Genomic DNA, 18,437 nt, shown 5'->3' with positions numbered 1-18,437 from the left:
CGCGAGCCACAACTACTGAGCCTGCGTGCCGCAACTACTGAAGCCCGCGCACCTAAAGCCTGTGCTCCGCAACAAGAGAAGCCACCACAGTGAGAAGCCCGTGCACCACAATGAAGAATAGCCCACACTCGCCACAATTGGAGAAAGCCCGCTTGGAGCAATGAAGACCCAACACAGCCAAAAAGAAAAAAAAAAGTTACCAAAAATATACACTACCATATACACTTCATTCCTGGCGAGTTTCCCCTTCTTTACCTATCTGAGCTTTGAGATTAGAGTTGGCATTAATAATACCTTGATTTAAATGCAAATCTTCCTGAGAAACTCCTCCACAACAGAATCTATTTTTTTAAAATCCAGACTTTAAAAATCTAAACCAAAAATTCAGATTGTTTTTCCCCTCAAATGTCATTTATTAGAAAATATAATTCCAGAGAAATTCGGAGATTAAGGAAGTCTGGGAAGTGGGTACGGTACACAGACCTCTTTAAATCAGGTGCACAGAGGGTCAAAATAAAATAAGCTCCAGGCAAAAAGCCAGTATAGCATTTCTGGTCCATTTATATGGAGAACTTTTATTATACTCAACAGAAAACCTTATAAAAAATTTAAAACTAAGCCTTGATATGGTTTCAACCCACCCTCACTCTTTACATCTGTCTATCCTGCTCCAGGAGATGCAGCTGCCCACTCTATTACAACTGCTTTTGCATGTAAGGGAGCTACTGCAGTGGTAGCTACATTTATATTTTCTTAAAAAAAACCCCAAACTTTATCATATACAGTGTTTGATCACAACAGAAATATAACTTGAAAATAAATGTGTAACCAATAGAAAATTCATTTCATAAAACCAGTTTCATAATAAAACTTCATGCCATCTTTGTCTCTCCTATTCACTAACGTATTCCAAGTACCCAGAAGACTGTCTGGCATAAAAAGCATTCAATGTTTGTTGAATGAAGACTGCACACTACATACGTCATAATACATTTTATTTTATTTATTTTAAATAAATAAATAAATTCATTTTTTTAGTTAATTAATTTATTATTTTTGGCTGTGTTGGGTCTTTGTTGCTGCATGTGGGCTTTCTCTAGTTGCAGCGAGTGGGGGCTACTCTTCATTGCAGTGCGCAAGCTTCTCATTGCGGTGGCTTCTCTTGTTGCGGAGCACAGGCTCTAGGCGCAAGGGCTTCAGTAGTTGTGGCACGGGGGCTCAGTAGTTGCGGCACGCGGGCTTAGTTGCTCCATGGCATGTGGGATCTTCCCGGACCAGGGCTCAAACCCGTGTCCCCTGCGTTGGCAGGTGGATTCTTAACCCACTGTGCCACCAGGGAAGTCCCCATAATATATTTTAGATATAAGTCACAAACACTGACGTCTTAGATAAGTATATGTTCTACAGGCACTGGTATCCCAGTAGCTTATTTATGTGTCTGTGTATCATTTATCACCAGTGATATGTCTAATGTTCTGAGAAACACTATGTGGAATATCTGTCCGCTGCTGATATTAACTACACTTTGGTTGATCACGTTCTCCGCACCACTGTTATGCGCACTTGACACACAATTGTGCAACACTCACAACAGCCTTCCGAGTTAGATGCTTCATCACTGGGGTGTCCCAGGCCAGTCTGCCTGGGACTGCCCTGGTTTAAGCTTACTGTTCCAGCTTATCTAAAATCAAGTGCTTCTGTTCACTCTCAGAAGTATCCTGGTTTCAATGATAAATTACATATGATCATACTAATTTTTTATCTTTACTTAACAGATAAGGAAACTGTGACAGAGAGAATAAGTAGCAGAGGATGGATTTAAACCCAAGCAGCCTGGCTCAAGTTCATACCACACTACACCACACTAACCGCTAAACTGGCTCCGCAAACTTGTGACCTGGCATGTTCTTACAAGGCAATTGTTTATAAAGCTAGCAGAACAGAATAGAGAAAGAACACGCTGAAATAGTGCATTGGATACTAAAGTCAGAACGGACAGATTATCATGAACTGGAGAATTCAGTAGAAGTGACAGAACGTGTGAAGGAACAAGAACACGAGTGCACTGTCTATGGCTCTGTTCTTTATTACAAGGGTAATTTTATTTTATTTTTAAATTTTATTTATCTATTTAAAATAATTTTTTTTTTTTTTAATTTTGTGGCTATGTTGGGTCTTCGTTGCTGCACATGGGCTTTCTCTAGTTGCGGCGCGCAGGCTTCTCATTGTGGTGGCTTCTCTTGTTGTGGAGCATGGGCTCTAGGCACGCGTGCTTCAGTAGTTGTGGCTCACGGGCTCTAGAGCACAGGCTCAGTAGCTGTGGTGCACGGGCTCAGTTGCTCCGCGGCATGTGGGATCTTCCCGGACCAGGGCTCGAACCCATGTCCCCTGCATTGGCAGGCGGATTCTTAACCACTGCGCCACCAGGGAAGCCCCTACAAGGGTAATTTTAAATAAAGGAATCTGAAATAATCTCTGTTATACCTAAAATAGTTGTTTCATAAGAACATTCTGAACTAAGGCAAAGAACAAATTTGGTAACAAAACTCAGAGTTCAATTTAAAGAAAATCTCTAAAGATGAAAACTTAAATTATCAGTTCTGAGAAAAACCACATATGTGTGTGTGTGTGTGTATGTGTATACATATATATGGTTGACCCTTGAGCAACACGGGTTTGAACTGCGTGAGCCCACTTACATGCAGATTTCTTTCAATAAATACATGTTACAGCACTACACGATCTAGGGTTGGTTGAATCCACAGATGCGTAACCGCAGATTACGGAGGGCCTACTGTAAAGTTATACTCAGATTTCCGACTGCACGGGACGGGGGTAGGGTGGGGTGACCATCCCTAACCCCCGCCATTGTTCAAGGGTCAACTGTATATACACACACGCACAAATTACTCACCAACAACTGCAGAACAACCGGGCTGTGGTTGAAGTGGTGGAATCCTTGTTCTAGAGGTCCTACACCCTGTTTCTTCACTGCCTGATTCCCTGCCTGCTCTTTCTTGGACAGGGATCATGGTTAGCAGACAGGGCCCAGAACCCAAAGCAAAGTACTATACTTCCTGAGCGGCATTTCCTTCTGTAATCCCTTCTTCCGCAACTCCCTGTCTGCCTATCCTCTTGGCAATCGTTAAGTAGAAAGTTAGCACTAGGGAAGAGGCAGAAACACCAGAAACACTGAGTCTGTGGGAAGGCAGGGTCCAATATACTGATGTTTATAAAGTGTATCTAGAATTAAAACTTTGTGTATGATGGAGACAAGAGGAAAGCCTGACCACAGAAGCCTATTCCAAGACTGTGGCTACTAGACCTTTAGGGGCACTCTCCCATATCCTCAAGGTATGCTCTAGGTCAGCCCCTAATTTATATTTAAAGAAGTTGGAGCATACAGAACAGAGAAGGTATGGCTGTGGACTACAGAAGTTGTCTGCTAGCCTCGTCCCCAAAATCTCTTGTTTCAATACCCAAGGATGAATTTGACTGAGTCTCTATTTGTAGAAATGAAGTTATAAGTGTTATGCAAAATAGCCATACATTTTTCTTTAAAAAAATGGAAAAACCAAATGTTTCCGAAATCTGAAAAAAAAATTTATGGTGTTGAAATGGTAAAAATTATTCAGCAAATCAATAAGTAGAGTAACGTACATTTTATACTCTGCTGAAAAAGTCACATTCCTGACAGACTCACTGTTGCTGTTCCACTTCAGGATAAAGTTGTCATCAATGATGCAGACCCTGCCATTTTCAGGAGATTTTAGATTTGTTCCCCCTGTCAAGGCAATAAGAAAGAAGACAGTTATACATACATACATATACACATACTAAAGATATTTTATATATTTTAAAATGTTATTCTTCACATCACTGATTGGAGAATGAATACATTTAAATATAAAATATAAAAGTTAAGCATATAAAAAAAATCTAAAAAAACCTAGTGCTTGCTCTCAGCATGGGGAGGCTGCTAATTATTTCTATCTCTGCATTCGAGAGAGTTGGAAAATGGTTGAGTTTTTAAAATCTATAAAAAGCAAACATTATATATCAATTATATCTCAATAAAGGTGGAAAAAATAAATCATAAAAAGGTAAGCATTGTCTTTTAATTGGAAAAAAAAAGTCTCTGTATAAAAGTAGTATTTTTCTTTGGTCTTAGAAGTGATACTGACGTAAAGGATACGGGGTTGGACTGTTTAACAGCCTCAATTTGGTTTCGCATACTATGTTCAGAGAGGGATATACTCTGATAGAGAGCTGAACAGATGTGGTTTCAGAGCTGACAACTATTCATAGGAACCAAACATTCACATAACAAAATCGATAGCGATATATAAGTTTATCACGTCACCCAAGCCCTACAGGAACCTGAAAAGTTCTTGACCACTGAACGTATCAAGTCTGAACTCTTCTGTTTATTTTTAAGGACTTCCATCTAGAGACCTATTTTATTTCTTATGCTTTTTTAAAAAACTGAAGTGTAGTCGATTTACAATATTGTGTTAGCTTCAGGTGTACAGCAAAGTGATTGAGTTTTATATATACATGTTGCATATTATTTTCCATTTTGGGTTATCACAAGATACTGAATATAGTTCCCTGTGTTATACAGTAAATCCTTGTTGCTTATTTTATGTATAGTAGTTTGTATCAGTTACTCCCATACTCCTAATTTATAACCCCCCCTTGCCATTTCTATTTTTTTTTTTTTGCCCTTTATTTCTTATACTTCTAGTACAAATCTTCCACCAGTTGGATGCCCTCTCTTCTGATTTTTCCTTTTTGGCCCCTCCAAATAGCGTTTCTCTTCCTCTCTGACCGCCCAAATCCTCCAAGACCCAGCTCAAGTTTGCCCCCTAACAGAAAACCTTCCTCAAATACTGCAGTTCATGCCAACCTTGCTCTTTCTTTACACATTGCATCATGAATCTGCACCACGCAATTTCACACTAAAGTAGATGTACTCAGCACAGTACCCGACATCTAACAGGCTCCCAAAACTTGCTGACTGAAGATGTCTTTTAAAAAATTGCTTCTTTGGGACTTTGCTGGTGGCGCAGTGGTTAAGAATCCACCTGCCAATGCAGGGGACACGGGTTTGAGCCCTGGTCTGGGAAGATCCCACATGCTGCGGAGCAACTAAGCCTGTGCACCACGACTACTGAGCCTGCGCTCTAGAGCCCGCGAGCCACAACTACTGAAGCCTGCGCACCTAAAGCCCGTGCTCCGCAACAAGAGAAGCCACCGCAATGAGAAGCCCGCGCACCGCAACGAAGAGTAGCCCCTGCTCACCGCAACTAGAGAAAGCCTGCGCATAGCAACGAAGACCCAACGCAGCCAAAAATAAATAAATAAAATAAATACATTTATTAAAAAAAAAATTTCTTCTTTATGTTAAACACAACCTCCAACCAGACTGGAAGTTCCTTAAGGCAAGGTATACACAGCTTCACACTTAACCTGCATTTTCCAGAGTCCTCAGACTAACGCTGAGTTCACAGGAACTTTTTCCATATCACAAAGGACTGATCTTTCATGATGATAAATTACAATCTTTAAAAGACCAGCTTTTAAGTTTACTCTTTTCCCTACAACATTTCTAGGCTTTACTTCTGCTTCAGGACAAGGATGTTATCTCCTCACAGACTTTCTACTACAGCGGTCCTTGTATAGAACTTTTTTTTATTGGGATTGCTGCCTCTACTTTCCAGTTAGAGATATTACGGTATGGAGTCAAAAAAAGAGGAGACACCTGAGGAAACATTTTCTGACTTTTCTTTTTAATTTGGGGAGGTACTCATTGAGTCTCCCCGTCCACATTTTTCTATTTTACACTCCTATTCTCCGAGACTTCATCACCGAATAGAATTACTTCCCCGTATCCCACTCTAAACTTAATCCCCATCCCAGTTGTTGGAATTTTAGAGATTCTGTGCAGCCAGAGGACAGTAACTGCATTTATGGGGTTAACAAAAGGTCTGATGGCATCTGTAGTCTCCAGCCCAGAATATTCTAATTCTAGTAATTCTGGGCCCTGAGATAGGATGCAGCAATTTGATACCTGGGGTAGAGCCAGGTATTTCCTCCGAGATGAAATCCTTCTGCTACTAAAGGAAGGAGACCCTGCAGTTAGAGGCATCTTGGCATTTGGGAGACAAACAAATAATTGACTGATAAATGGACAGGGACTTGGAAATAGTTATTAAATAGGATTTTAGAGTTCATAGATTTTGTTCTATTAGTATTAGCAATATCCCTTTGATAACAGTTTATTTCAACATTTAGCATGTAAAGTATATAAAAGGGTACTTAATCCAATATTTCTATTTATAAAATTGGTTGCTTCAACCCTTCACATTCATACTGATGACTAGAAATGCTTTATTATATATATACATTTTTAGTATTTATTTATTTGGTTGCGCTGGGTCTTAGTTGTGGCAAGTGGGCTCCTTAGTTGTGGCTCATGGGCTCCTTAGTTGCGGCTCACCAGCTCCTTAGTTGGAACACATGGGCTCCTTAATTGCGGCACGCGGGCTCCTTAGTTGTGGCATGCAAACTCTTAGTTGCGGCATGCATGTGGGATCTAGTTCCCTGACCAGGGATTGAACCCGGGCCCCCTACACTGGGAGTGCAGAGTCTTATCCACTGCGCCACCAGGGAAGTCCCATGGTTTACTATATTTTTAAGTCTGACATAAATCCAGACACATACATCTATACAAATATAAATATCCTCCCATATTTTGGATAGTTTTCTTAGACTAGGATCCCAGAGTTGCATTTACTAGGTTTGAAAGTATGAACAGTTTGATGATTTTGAAACATAGAGCAACATTACGATCTCAAGTTAGGGTTAACATTTCATTTAGTTTTCAACACTGCTATTCCTTTGAGAAAAAAGTAGATTAGTTAATTGAAAGATAACTAAGCCCTTAACATATAGGTGGATAATCAAGAACTAAATTGTGTGACCTTTAGAAAAAGTCTAGACTTAGGCCCCAGGGCTTTGAGGCCAGATTCTCAGGGTTTGATTTCCTCCTAAAGCACTGGCTAGCTATATGGCCTCAGTCCACTCCTCTGTAAAATTAGGATAACAGTGCCTAGCTTTGTTCTAAAAGCTGAATGAGTTCATACCTTTAAAACACTAAGAGTAGTGCCTGGCACATAGTTAAGAGGACAATAAATGCCACTTGTGTATAAAGTTTATTTTAGCTCTCCTCTAATCTAGATTAAAATTGTGATCTTAATGAACAACCTCCTGGGATGTTAATTTTACATGAAAATTCTGGGGAAAGACTTTTTATACGAAAGCAAACATGAGTTGAAGGCAAAATTTTCATGAACAAAAGACTCCAAAGAAATTACCAGGGGTTACACCAGGACCCTAGTACCCATATACTATATACTATGTATGTGGAAGAGTTTGAGAAATAGGTGTGAAACAGAATAAAGGAAACATCATTTAAAATGAAGTCAGGAGGCCAGAAGCTGGAGCCTTCATGCACTTTCACTCACCATCAATTCCAGACCCCAGGAGGAAGAATTCTCCTCTACCAGCAACAAGCCCAGCCAATGGGAAAAGCAGCACCATCCTGAACTCTTGCTTTCCTCCAATGGACTTACTCTCAAAACAGCCCCACCCAACTTCCTCCTTTTCCTCTATAAAGTAACCTTCTTCTCTTTTTGTTGTTGGACTTGCCTAAGGTTTTTGACCTAACTTGCTTGTCCCAAATTGCAATTCCTCTGCTATTCTGGAAGAAACCCATTATGCTGGTAAAATAACTAACTGGCTGTTTTATTTTTTAGGACAAGATAGATAGGATATCATGTACCCCAGAAAATAAGGATATGCTTTTCTAAACAAACAGGTATTTTAAGCCCACTAGGCAGCCTCACCAACTCCTGGATTCCTGCTCTCAGCTGCTAGGCCCTGTTTGTCTTTGGGCCTCCAAAGACAAAGGGGGACACCGAGTTCCCCTTCTCACTACAAAGTCAACCGTATGACAGTTGCCATTCCTCCATGCATCCCAGCTAAGTTAAGAAAGGCAGCAAATTAGCTTGGTGGCTCCCAGCCTTTGTATTTTGGCTTTGTATTTTTCTTTTATTATTATTATTTTTGATTAGATTGTACGAATCCTGAGGGCAGAGAAATGCTTGCAAACCTTATCCCCCTCCCACATGGGACCAAGTAACTGTTTACTAAATTGAGGAAACAGCAGCACATAGCTCGTGGCTAAAGCCTTGTTTATTATTAAAAAGTCCAGTCGAGCTGCCGGAATTTTCGGACGGAAACAAACTCGACACCAAAGCCCTCCCACACCCAGCCCCGCGGGGTAGGAGCCCAGGGAACAGGAACAGGGCCGAAGGGATGGCGAGGAGGGCGCCCCCAAGCAAGCGGTGTGGAAGGATCTTGAACATCACTTACTCTCGTTTGATTTTCGAGCCCAAGTCGGTTTCAATGTGAGCGCTGCGACCACGGACAACCAGAGGTCTCCCAGAGAGGACCTCTGTCCCTCCCGGGTCCGAGGTTTCCCACGCCGTCGCTGTCCAGCCTCGCGCCCAGCCCCCGACCCATGGACCCCCATCTCTCACCTGAGGCTGCGGGCAACACCCACGGCGCCCCAGCGACCAGCATCAGGGTCGTCGCGCCCAGGAGCGCGAGCATCGTCCGCGGGCCGCCGGCAGCCCTCCAGTCACATCTTCTGCCACCGCAGGTAGGGCGAGGCGGCGCGAAGGAAAGTTGGGCGCACTGGCTGGCCCCGGGCCGGCGCCCCAAACTCGCCGAGCCCACCTCCGCGTCGCCCCGCCCCTCTGCCCACCGACTCCCGCGCACGCGCCGTCCCTTCTGCGCGCGTGCCAGCGTCCGCGCACGCGCGTCGGACACCGGTGGGCTGCGCAGCCTCCGCTGCCGTCTCTCTGACCCCTTTTTCCGGCCCGAGACTGCACGCTCGAGGTGCACCCTCGGGTTCCGGGAAGACCGCGTCTAACCGGAGGCCTTGACCCGGGCGGGAACGCGGAACTTTGCCAGTGCGTCTGCGCAAGCCTCGCGGCCTGGCCTCCGCTCCCCCGTCCTCCTCGCCTCCCCCGCACTTCCCGCTAGTAGCAGCCGGAGGCCACTGTCGGGCGCTCTCGTCCCTCGCCCTCCCCAGCCCGGGTAGCGGACAAGGGAGCCTGGGAAAGCGGTGTTGGGGAGGCTTGGGGATTAAGGGAGAAAGCAATGAGGAAGCTTCCGAGCGGGTCAGGCCGCGAAGGGTAGGCGTGTCCAGAGTTAAGCCTAGACACGTTGAGCTCCCGTTTTCCGAGCGATCTGGCCGGGGGCAGCACGGGTCCCTTGGAGAGGGTCGTGACGGCGTCCGGGCCTTGGGGGTGGTGTCCGGAACAGAGGTCTCTAAGCTCTTTTGATCGTCTGCCCTTATCAGTAAATAATTTGAGTCCATTATTCAATGGTTATTTAAGTACGTTAATAATAGATTATGTACATTATAAAAATACACAAAAGGGAAAATGTAAAGGACGAAAGATGAAATAAGTAGTCAAAGGCGTAGCTGTTAATTATAAGAACTAAATTTAATGCTCAATTATAAAGTCAAATGAGTTTTGGTAAAGAACTATGTGCTTGAATATTGCCTTATAAACAACTGAGGTATAATTTGAATACCATGAAATTCACCCATTTCAAGTGAACAATGATTTTTAGTAAATCTGTCCAGTTGTTAGCCCTCATTTTTAAAAACCTTGGATTATTACTTTGTGATTCATAAAATTTTAGGTTTGGTTCTGAGTATGTCAGTGTCTTGCTTCCATTGAGGTCATAGATGGAAAAATACCAGATGAGAATATGTGGCTCTAAATGGAAGAAGGAAGTTCCTGATTGCACTTATTAATCATACTCTCATTAAAAGCCTTGACAACGGCTTATGGTTTTCATTAAAGTTTTTATTTCCTGCCGTCCAAAAGTTGTTCTTGCAAACTAGTTGGAATAGAACAATGGACCCAAAGTATTTCATGGACTGAAACATTTCATTCGAAATATTTTAAAATATGTTGAAAAATTTCCCTCCACTTTGGTGGGCAGCTCGAGGTTTTTTAGATGCACATAGCATTTTTGGCAACAAAAATCACATTCAAATGGAACTATTTCCGAATATATTTTATTTTATTAAAATTTATTTATTTTTGACTGCGTTGGGGCTTCGTTGCTGCCCGCGGGCTTTCTCTAGTTGCGGCGAGGGGGGGACTACTCTTCGTTGGGGTGAGTGGGCTTCTCATTGCGGTGGCTTCTCTTGTTGCGGAGCACGGGCTGTAGCCATGCGGGCTTCAGTAGTTTTGGCACGTGGGCTCAGTAGTTGTGGCTCGTGGGCTCTAGAGCACAGGCTCAGTAGTTGTGGAGCACAGGCTTAGTTGCTCCGCAGCATGTGGGATCTTCCCGGACCAGGGCTCGAACCCATGTTCCCTGCATTGGCAGGCAGATTCTTAACCACTGCGCCACCAGGGAAGTCCTCCAAATCTATTTTAAAATGCAAGAATTATATATACTGAATACCTGTATAGTTTCTTTTGATTTTCATTTGTTCACAATAAAAGCAATTTTAATGGATTAAATGCTTTGTTTTGTTTTTCAGTATTGCTACATGACATGCTAATGTTTTACACTTATTAAAGAAAAGGTCAGTAAATATATTTTGTAAAACCAGTTGAATGGCACAGAAGACTTTCATAGTTTTTCCTATCTTAATACAATAATTGTAAAGATTGGATTGTATCTTAATAAAATTGGATTGAATTTTAAAAAATTACCACAGGCGTGACACCCTGTAGTACTTTGTGCACTTCAGTTTCAACTTGTTTGCTGTGATAGTTTGTCTCTGGATGAAACATGAATTAATTTCCTGTGTGGTGCTAGCTCTGTAACCTTAACCTAGAACCTCCCCCTCACCCCCTTTATTCAAGTCAAAATGATCCATCAGAGGTTATATAACTGAGCAGGACCCTATCAGGCCTTCCCAGAATAGACCCTACTCCCACCCCTCCATGTCCTCCACCTGCCTTTTGTCTGTAGAAAAACTTTAGTCAAAGAATAAGTTTGACCTGAGAAGGGAGAAAATGCAGAAAGAAAGGAATGCAGTCAAGCAAGGCAAAATAATAATAGGTTAGTCATTAAACAGAGTCAAGAACCTTTAGTTCCTTCTCAAGGGCTATAGATAATATTCTGAGCCACAGCCTTTGAACTGTTTTGCAGATACTGAAACCCCCGCCAGGTGGAAGAAGTTAACTGCATGCTGCCCACAAGCATGTAGACCCCAGACTGGTTGGAACCAGAAGGTTGATGGTGTTGACTCCCAATTACCTCACCACCAACCAATCAGAAGAATGTCCACAAGCTGATCACACCCTGCTCCCTGAACACTATAAGACTCTTCACTACCCGCTGCAGGACGGGATACACAGGCTTGAGGGCTTTAGCCCACTGTGGCCCCCTTTGCCAGGCAAAGCAATAAAGCTATTTCTTTCTACTTCACCCAAAACTCTGTCTCCAAGATCTCATCCAGCACCAGTGTGCAGAGGCTGAAATTCGGCATCAGTTACACTTGCAGTTTTTCCATAAAACATGTTCTTTTAAACTTTTTATTCTGAAATTGCGATGGTCCAGCCACCGCAGGGGGTCTTCCAGGTCCCAACGGAGAGGGGTAAGGGACTGAATAGCACCGTGAGTATGGGGGTCAGAAGGACCAAGACAACTGATGGTTGCAAGGCACTTTATTTAGAATTTACTGAATCTTATATAGACAGAAGAGGAGCTCATTATTAGACAATAATCCCATGGAATTGCTCATTGTCTCAGTTCAGTCACTACCACGGACGGACGTCAACAAGTTTACAACAACTATCCTTGAACATTATCTTCCCTTAACCAGGCTCACACACAGCCCCCAGCCATAAGGAACAACCAGGACTCTCAGCTCCCTGAGGTCTCCTGGCTTGAGATAGCTTTGCTAATCTCTTTTACATTCCTCAGGCCTGGGAAAAAGAGTGCATTCCAAGGTAAGGGCTTTGCTTTTTGTGAGAGACATACTGTCTCCTCCAGGAGTTACCTCCGGCTAAGACTGCATGCTTCCCACAGAAATAATTTCAAACTTACAGAAAAGTTGCAAAAATAGTAAGAGAACTCCTGCATACCCTTTGCCCAGATTCACCAAATTGATACTTTGTCATACATGTCATCTCTGTCTACACATACAAGTATGCATACAAACTTCTTTTTCCCTGAACTTCTTTAGCTTTCTTTAATCTGGAGCAGTTACCTGGCCTTGGTCTTTCACAACACCGACTTTTTTTTTTTTTTTTTTTTTTTTTTATACAGGCGAATTATTTTACAGAATGCTTTTCAATTTGGGCTTGTCTGATGTTTCTTCATGATTGGGATCAGACTATGCATTCCTGGCTGGAATACTGCATAAATTGTGTTGTGTTCTCAGATATTCCATCTGAAGGCACACCATGTTCCTAGCCCCTCACTGGTGATGCTAATTTTGAACAGATGATCAAGATGTTAATCCAATGTCTCCACTCTGTAGTCCTTCGTCTCCTTGCAATAATCTATGGAGAGATGCCCTAAGATGCTGCAAGTACCCAGCTTTTCATCAAACTTTTACATCTAGAATTAGCATCCATTAATGATGCCTGCCTGAACCAGTCTACTCTGATAGTTGTGAAATTCCTATTTCAACCCTGCCTCTCCAAATGCAGGTATTGGTTGACATATTATAGGAGAGAGCTTTCTCTTCTTTCCATTTATTATCAGTATGGATTCATAGATTCTTATTTTATTCAGTGTTTATAGTTCATTACGATCCTTATTTATTTATTTTTAAAAATGATTTTTAAAAAATTTTATTTATTTTTTGGCTGCGTTGGGTCTTCGTTGCTGCGTGCAGGCTTTCTCTAGTTGTGGTGAGCAGAGGCTACTCTTCGTTGCCGTACGTGGGCTTCTCATTGTGGTGGCTTCTCTTGTGGAGCACGGGCTCTAGGCGCGCGGGCTTCAGTAGTTGTGGCACGTGGGCTCAGTAGTTGCGGCACGCGAGGTCTAGAGCACAGGCTCAGTAGTTGTGGTGCACGGGCTTAGTTGCTCCAAGGCATGTGGAATCTTCCCGGACCAGGGCTTGAACCCGTGTCCCCTGCATTGGCAGGCGGATTCTTAACCACTAAGCCACCGGGAAAGTCCCAATCCTTATTTATTTAAAAACTTTTTAAATTAATAGACTTCACTTTTTAGAGCAGTTTTAGATTTATAGAAAAATTGAGCAGAAAGTATAAACAGTTCCCATATATTCCCTTCCATCCCCCCCCCCACACCACCTTTCACCTATTGTTAATATCTTGCAATGGTATGGTGCACTTGTTACAATTAATGATTCTATACTGATACGTTATTATTAACTAAAGTGCATAGTTTACATTAGGGTTCTCTCTTTGTGTTGTATAGTTCTATGGGTTTTGCCAAATGGTTAATGTCATTAATCTACCACTACAGTATCATACAGAATAGTTTTACTGCTCCAGTGGTTAAGAATCTGTCTGCCATGTAGAGAACAGACATATGGACACCAAGGGGGGAAAACTGCGGTGGGGTGGGGATGGTGGTGTGCTGAATTGGGCGATTTGGATTGACATGTATACACTGATGTGTATAAAATTGATGACTAACAAGACCTGCAGTATAAAAACAAACAAACAAACAAAACAACTAATACTAAACTTTCATTGGGTTATTTGTATGGAAATATGTTAATATAAATGTTTCAGACATTACATGAAATTTCTAAAAAAAAAAAAAATAAGAATCTGCCTGCCAATGCAGGGGACACAAGTTCGAGCCCTGGTCTGGGAAGATCGCATGCTGCGGAGCAACTAAGCCCATGTGCCACAACTACTGACCCCACGTGCCACAACTACTGAAGCCCGCACACCTAGAGCCCGTGCTCCACAACAAGAGAAGCCACTGCAATGAGAAGGCCGTGCACCACAATGAAGAGTAGCTCCCGCTCGTTGCAACTAGAGAAAGCCCACGTGCAGCAACGAAGACCCAATGTGGCCAAAAATAAATAAATAATTAAATTTATTTTAAAAAAAAGAATAGTTTTACTGCTCCCAAAATCCCCTGTACTCCAGCTATTCACCCTTTTTATTTTAGTGCTCAAATTGTCCCAGTCTTGGCCAGGGGGAGCCATTTCAAGCTGGCTCCTGTTTCTTTTGATACATCCCATCTTTTTTTTTTTTTTTTGAGCACTTCTTTACCTTTGGGCATAAAATGTTCTAGGCTCATTTTATACTTTTCCTGCCCCAGCCCTGAAATCAACCATTTCTCCAAGGGGCCCAGGCTTCTTTTAGTGGGAAATAGTATTTAGAAACCAAGATGGGGGCACTAAAACTTTTGTTTTAATTAAAGAAGTGCAAATCAAAAAGTCAAAAGAAAAGGAGCTACGGGAAATTCGTTTGGCTCAATGTCTAATCCATCTCATAATTGTCTGGTACCATTTTATCTTTATTTGTTTTTTTTTCAGATTGTGGGACATTTGCCTGATAATATCAGTCAGGGATGAAGGCAGGTTTAAAAACTGGCTGGAGAAAGGATAAGGGGGTCCGTTTTGCTCTGCCAGCCCTATCGTTCCCTAAAGGTATAGGATCTGTCTTCTCAGTATGGGCTGAACGGTGAACAGTAGCAGTTTTAGAAGGGAGGTGGATAGCTTGTAATAGGGCAGCAATTATATGCCCATTAGCAATAGGAGTCCCTGCAGAGGTCAAGAATCCACGGGATTTCCAAATTGAGCCAACAGCTTGGCAGACTGCAAAAGAGAGGTGGTTTTCCCTTTCTCTCATGTACACACTCTAGTAAAAGCTACAAGTTCAGCAGCTTGGGCTGGTTTGACAGTGGGCAAAGATTATGCCTCAGGTGTTTCACGTGGGGAACCCATGGCATAACTAGTTATTATGTTTCTCTCAAAATTTCATTTATAAGCGCCATCACAAAATAGAAGTAAGCCTTGGTTGTCTGAAGGGATGTCTGAGAGATCTTCTTGTGGCTTTGAGACCATTTTTGTAGTTTCAAGGCAATCATGTGGAATGGAGTCAGGCTCTCCATCACCAGGGAGGGGGCACGAAGTAGCTGGATTTAGAGTATTACAACGATGGAAGATGATGGAAGGGTTAATTAAAAGAGCCTGGGTGGTGCTTTGCGATGACCTAGAGGGGTGGGATAGGGAGGGTGGGAGGGAGGCTCAAGAGGCAGGGGATATGGGGACATGTGTGTGCATATGGCTCATTCACTTTACTGTACAACAGAAACTAACACAGTATTGTGAAGTAATTATACTCCAAAAAAGATCTATTAAAAAAAAAAAAAAAGAGCCTGGGGACTTCCTTGGTGGTCCAGTGGTTAGGACTCCATGCTTCCACTGCAGGGGGCGTGGGTTCGATCCCTGGTCTGGGAACTAAGATCCTGCATGCCATGCAGCGTGACCAATAAATGAATGAATGAATGAATGAATGAATAAGCGAGTCTGCTCGTAGGTGGTTGGTTGCCCATGTAGGGAGATGCTGCATCCTATGAACTCGCAAGATAGCGGACACAGCATGGGGAACAGAAAGTTGCATGGGAGACCCTATTGTTAGAGTACTGGCTTTGTCAATCAAGGTGGCAGCTGTGGCCACCACATGTAAGTGTGGGGCCTTACCTAATGCTACAGTGTCTAACTGGCATGAGAAATATGCTATAGGACTCATCTGAGAGGCAAAAGACTGTCCTATAATGCCTGCAGTAATTCCATTATTTTCATGGCAGTATGGATGAAAAGGTTAGTCAAAATGAGGTAAGCCAAGAGCTGGAGGTATAGCCAGAGCTAATTTTAAGGCTGCAAAGGAGGTAGCAAAAGGCTTGCTGGTGAGGAGTTTGAGGCTAGAAAAGCATGACAGGTGTTAAGAGGCCCTCAAGATATTAGGGTGGGCTGAGACATGGGCAATGAGGTAGGCTGCCCAGAGACTCCAGCTGCTTGAATAGACTCAAAGGTGACAGGTAGAGATAAATCCTCTGAGCAGATGGTAGAGAAAATCTCACCAGTGTCAATTAAGAAATCCAGTTCGGAACCTCTGTTTTAAGTTTAATGGTAGGCTTTTGGGGTTGAACTGGGGATCCGCTGACACTGTCATTTGAGGGGGAATTGTCTGTCAGGAGGAGAAAAATGAACCTGGGAGTAATGGGACCTAGAGGGGTTGTTTCTTAAACTTTCCTTTCTCTTAAGTGCAGGACAATTTTTCTTCCAATGTCTGGATTTCTTACAGTATCTGCAACTGTCTGGAAGAGCTCTGAGTGGGCGTGGAGTTGCTCTTAGAATCATGCTTTTGTTTTTCTAAAGATTCCAGTTGCAAAGCAAGAACTCTTGCTTTTAACTGTTTTTCCCCCCTGGCATTTCTGCAAACTATTTTCAAAGAATTGAGCTACAGCTTCCATTATTAGCTTAGCGGTTGCCCAGACCAACTGACCACACTATTTTGAATCTGTTTTTAATAACAGGGAGAAAATTTCCCACTAAAGCAGATATGAAGAGATTCCTGTGTTCTTGGGGCTTCTGGGTTCAGTGCGGTGTGTCTTTGAAACGTTTGTATAAAACGTTCAACAAAGGCTTTTGGATGTTCCCCATTCTTCTGAGTGTATAGTTTGATCTTAGGCCAATTAATCTGGGGGGGAAGACTTCTACTATTGCTTGAACAGCAGGCTTATAGGGCCTACTCATGTGTTCTGCCCTATAGTTCTTCCTCCTTCTGACAAATGACAAAACAGATAGAGACAAAGAAAAACAGTGACCATCTGGGAGGACAGAATCAATAAAAAGCAAGAGTACTCATTTACCAAATGCCAGAGGCTCTATGTCACAAGGAACTAGCTCCAAAACTAATCTCCTGCTAATCTAAATAGAGAGAGAGAGAAAAGGGACTCCCACCACTTTCCCTTCAACCAGACCCTGCAGGCAGAGATCTGGGAGGCTGATGTGATAAGAAATCTTAGCTTCTGCTGGCCTTTGTCAGGTGTCTCAGGATCTCTCAGCTGTAGCAGCCTTGGGGTGGCAAGGGTCTGGCCAGTCTCCTGGCTGGCTTACCAACTGTCAGGGAGGAGGGAATTTCCCCCTCCCCTCCCTTCTTGGGTTCTTGCAGCTGGACTAATAATAAAATTGACACTAGACAGATTAACAGGAGGAAAGAAACAAATTTTAACTTGTATATATGGAGTTCTCATTGAAATGGGCCCTAAGAAGTGGCCAAAGCAGGCAGCTTTTATACTTTTTTGATAAAGAAATAATAAATTTGTGAGGAATTGTCAGGACAAAGAAACTTAGTTTTGGGTGCTTAATTAGTGCAGAATCTAAACAAAGTTTGGGGGACTTCCCTGGTAGTCCAGTGGTTAAGACTCTGTGCTCCCAATACAGGGGTCCTGGGTTCGATCCCTGGTCAGGGAATTAGATCCTGCATGCCTCAACTAAGAGCCTGCATGCTGCAGCTAAGACCTGGCACAGCCAAATAAATAAATAAATATTAAACAGAGTTTGGGTTTGGGGTAGTAAATTAAAGAAGTAACACAGTTGGTTTATATAGGCTTCTTGGGCCTGAATTCCCTATCTCTTGTGATAAGGGTGTCCTACTTCCAGATGCAAGGGAGTGCACCTTTCACATGGAAGATTTATTTCCTGCTTTCAGGGGGACAGAGGAGGGTCCGTTTTCTTCTTGCATCCACTGCTTCTCAAACAACTTCAATTCAAAATAATCAACATGCCATCAAGCATATTTTGGGGTGACCCTCCCTGAACCCCAACACCAGAATCTGGCACAAGGTGTTCAATAAATATTGGCTAATTTTTCCCCTGGCCATTATGGTTATTGTATTTTCTATTTCAGAAAGGCTCAGGGGGAAGATCTAGGTCTGCTATTCTGAAGGATCATGTGACCCCCAAATCAAAACTTTCTTGTCTAACCTCAACTGGGCTGACATTTAAAACCTTCTGCACTCACTGCAAATCTCTGCCCCACCACTTCTCATTTTCAACAGATGTCCCACTCAACTCCTACTTTCTTGGAAAATTCAAGCAACCACAGATCAGACTTTAGTTTCTCACCACCAAAATCTCACATGCATCTGAACTTGCAGCTCTTCTTTCCTTTTCTTTCTTTCTTTCTTTCTTCTTTTTTTAAACCCTTTTTAAGTTGAGAGGTTTAATTTTGGAATTGAAGGCTATGGAGAATATATAAATGGATTTCTTTAAAAGGAGAAATAACCTGATCCAATTTTCCAGTAGAAACACTCTGGCAGCAGTGTGGAGAGTGAGTTAGAGAGAACAGTGGGAGACTGAAAGATTTCTTAAAATGTGGTTGCGGTTA

At 42.7% G+C, this 18,437-nt stretch overlaps 1 protein-coding gene across 3 annotated transcripts in view; it reads right to left on the bottom strand.

Annotated features, from left to right (window-relative positions):
* The window catches only part of IFNAR1 (interferon alpha and beta receptor subunit 1), a 30,366-nt gene extending 21,272 nt beyond the window's left edge, over window positions 1-9,094 (bottom strand). For 2 of the 3 annotated variants that reach the window (XR_014262788.1, XR_014262789.1), the window contains exons 1-2: window positions 8,607-8,849; window positions 3,661-3,784 (exon numbers count right to left, since the gene is read on the bottom strand). Coding sequence is in view for 1 of the 3 variants with exons in the window: in XM_082459118.1 (XP_082315244.1) it covers window positions 3,661-3,784; window positions 8,607-8,679 (197 nt within the window). In the remaining 2 variants the exon portion in view is untranslated. Of the gene's footprint in view, window positions 1-3,660; window positions 3,785-8,606 lie in introns of all 3 variants that reach the window. The other variant, XM_082459118.1, reaches the window with a different exon arrangement.
* Window positions 9,095-18,437: the final 9,343 nt, after the last annotated feature.

Source organism: Balaenoptera physalus (genome assembly GCF_965194825.1).
Source record: "Balaenoptera physalus genome assembly, chromosome: 4".
Classification (NCBI taxonomy): Eukaryota; Metazoa; Chordata; class Mammalia; order Artiodactyla; family Balaenopteridae; genus Balaenoptera; species Balaenoptera physalus.
Note: the sequence above shows the minus strand (reverse complement) of the source record. Positions and strands in the feature narration are given on the sequence as shown.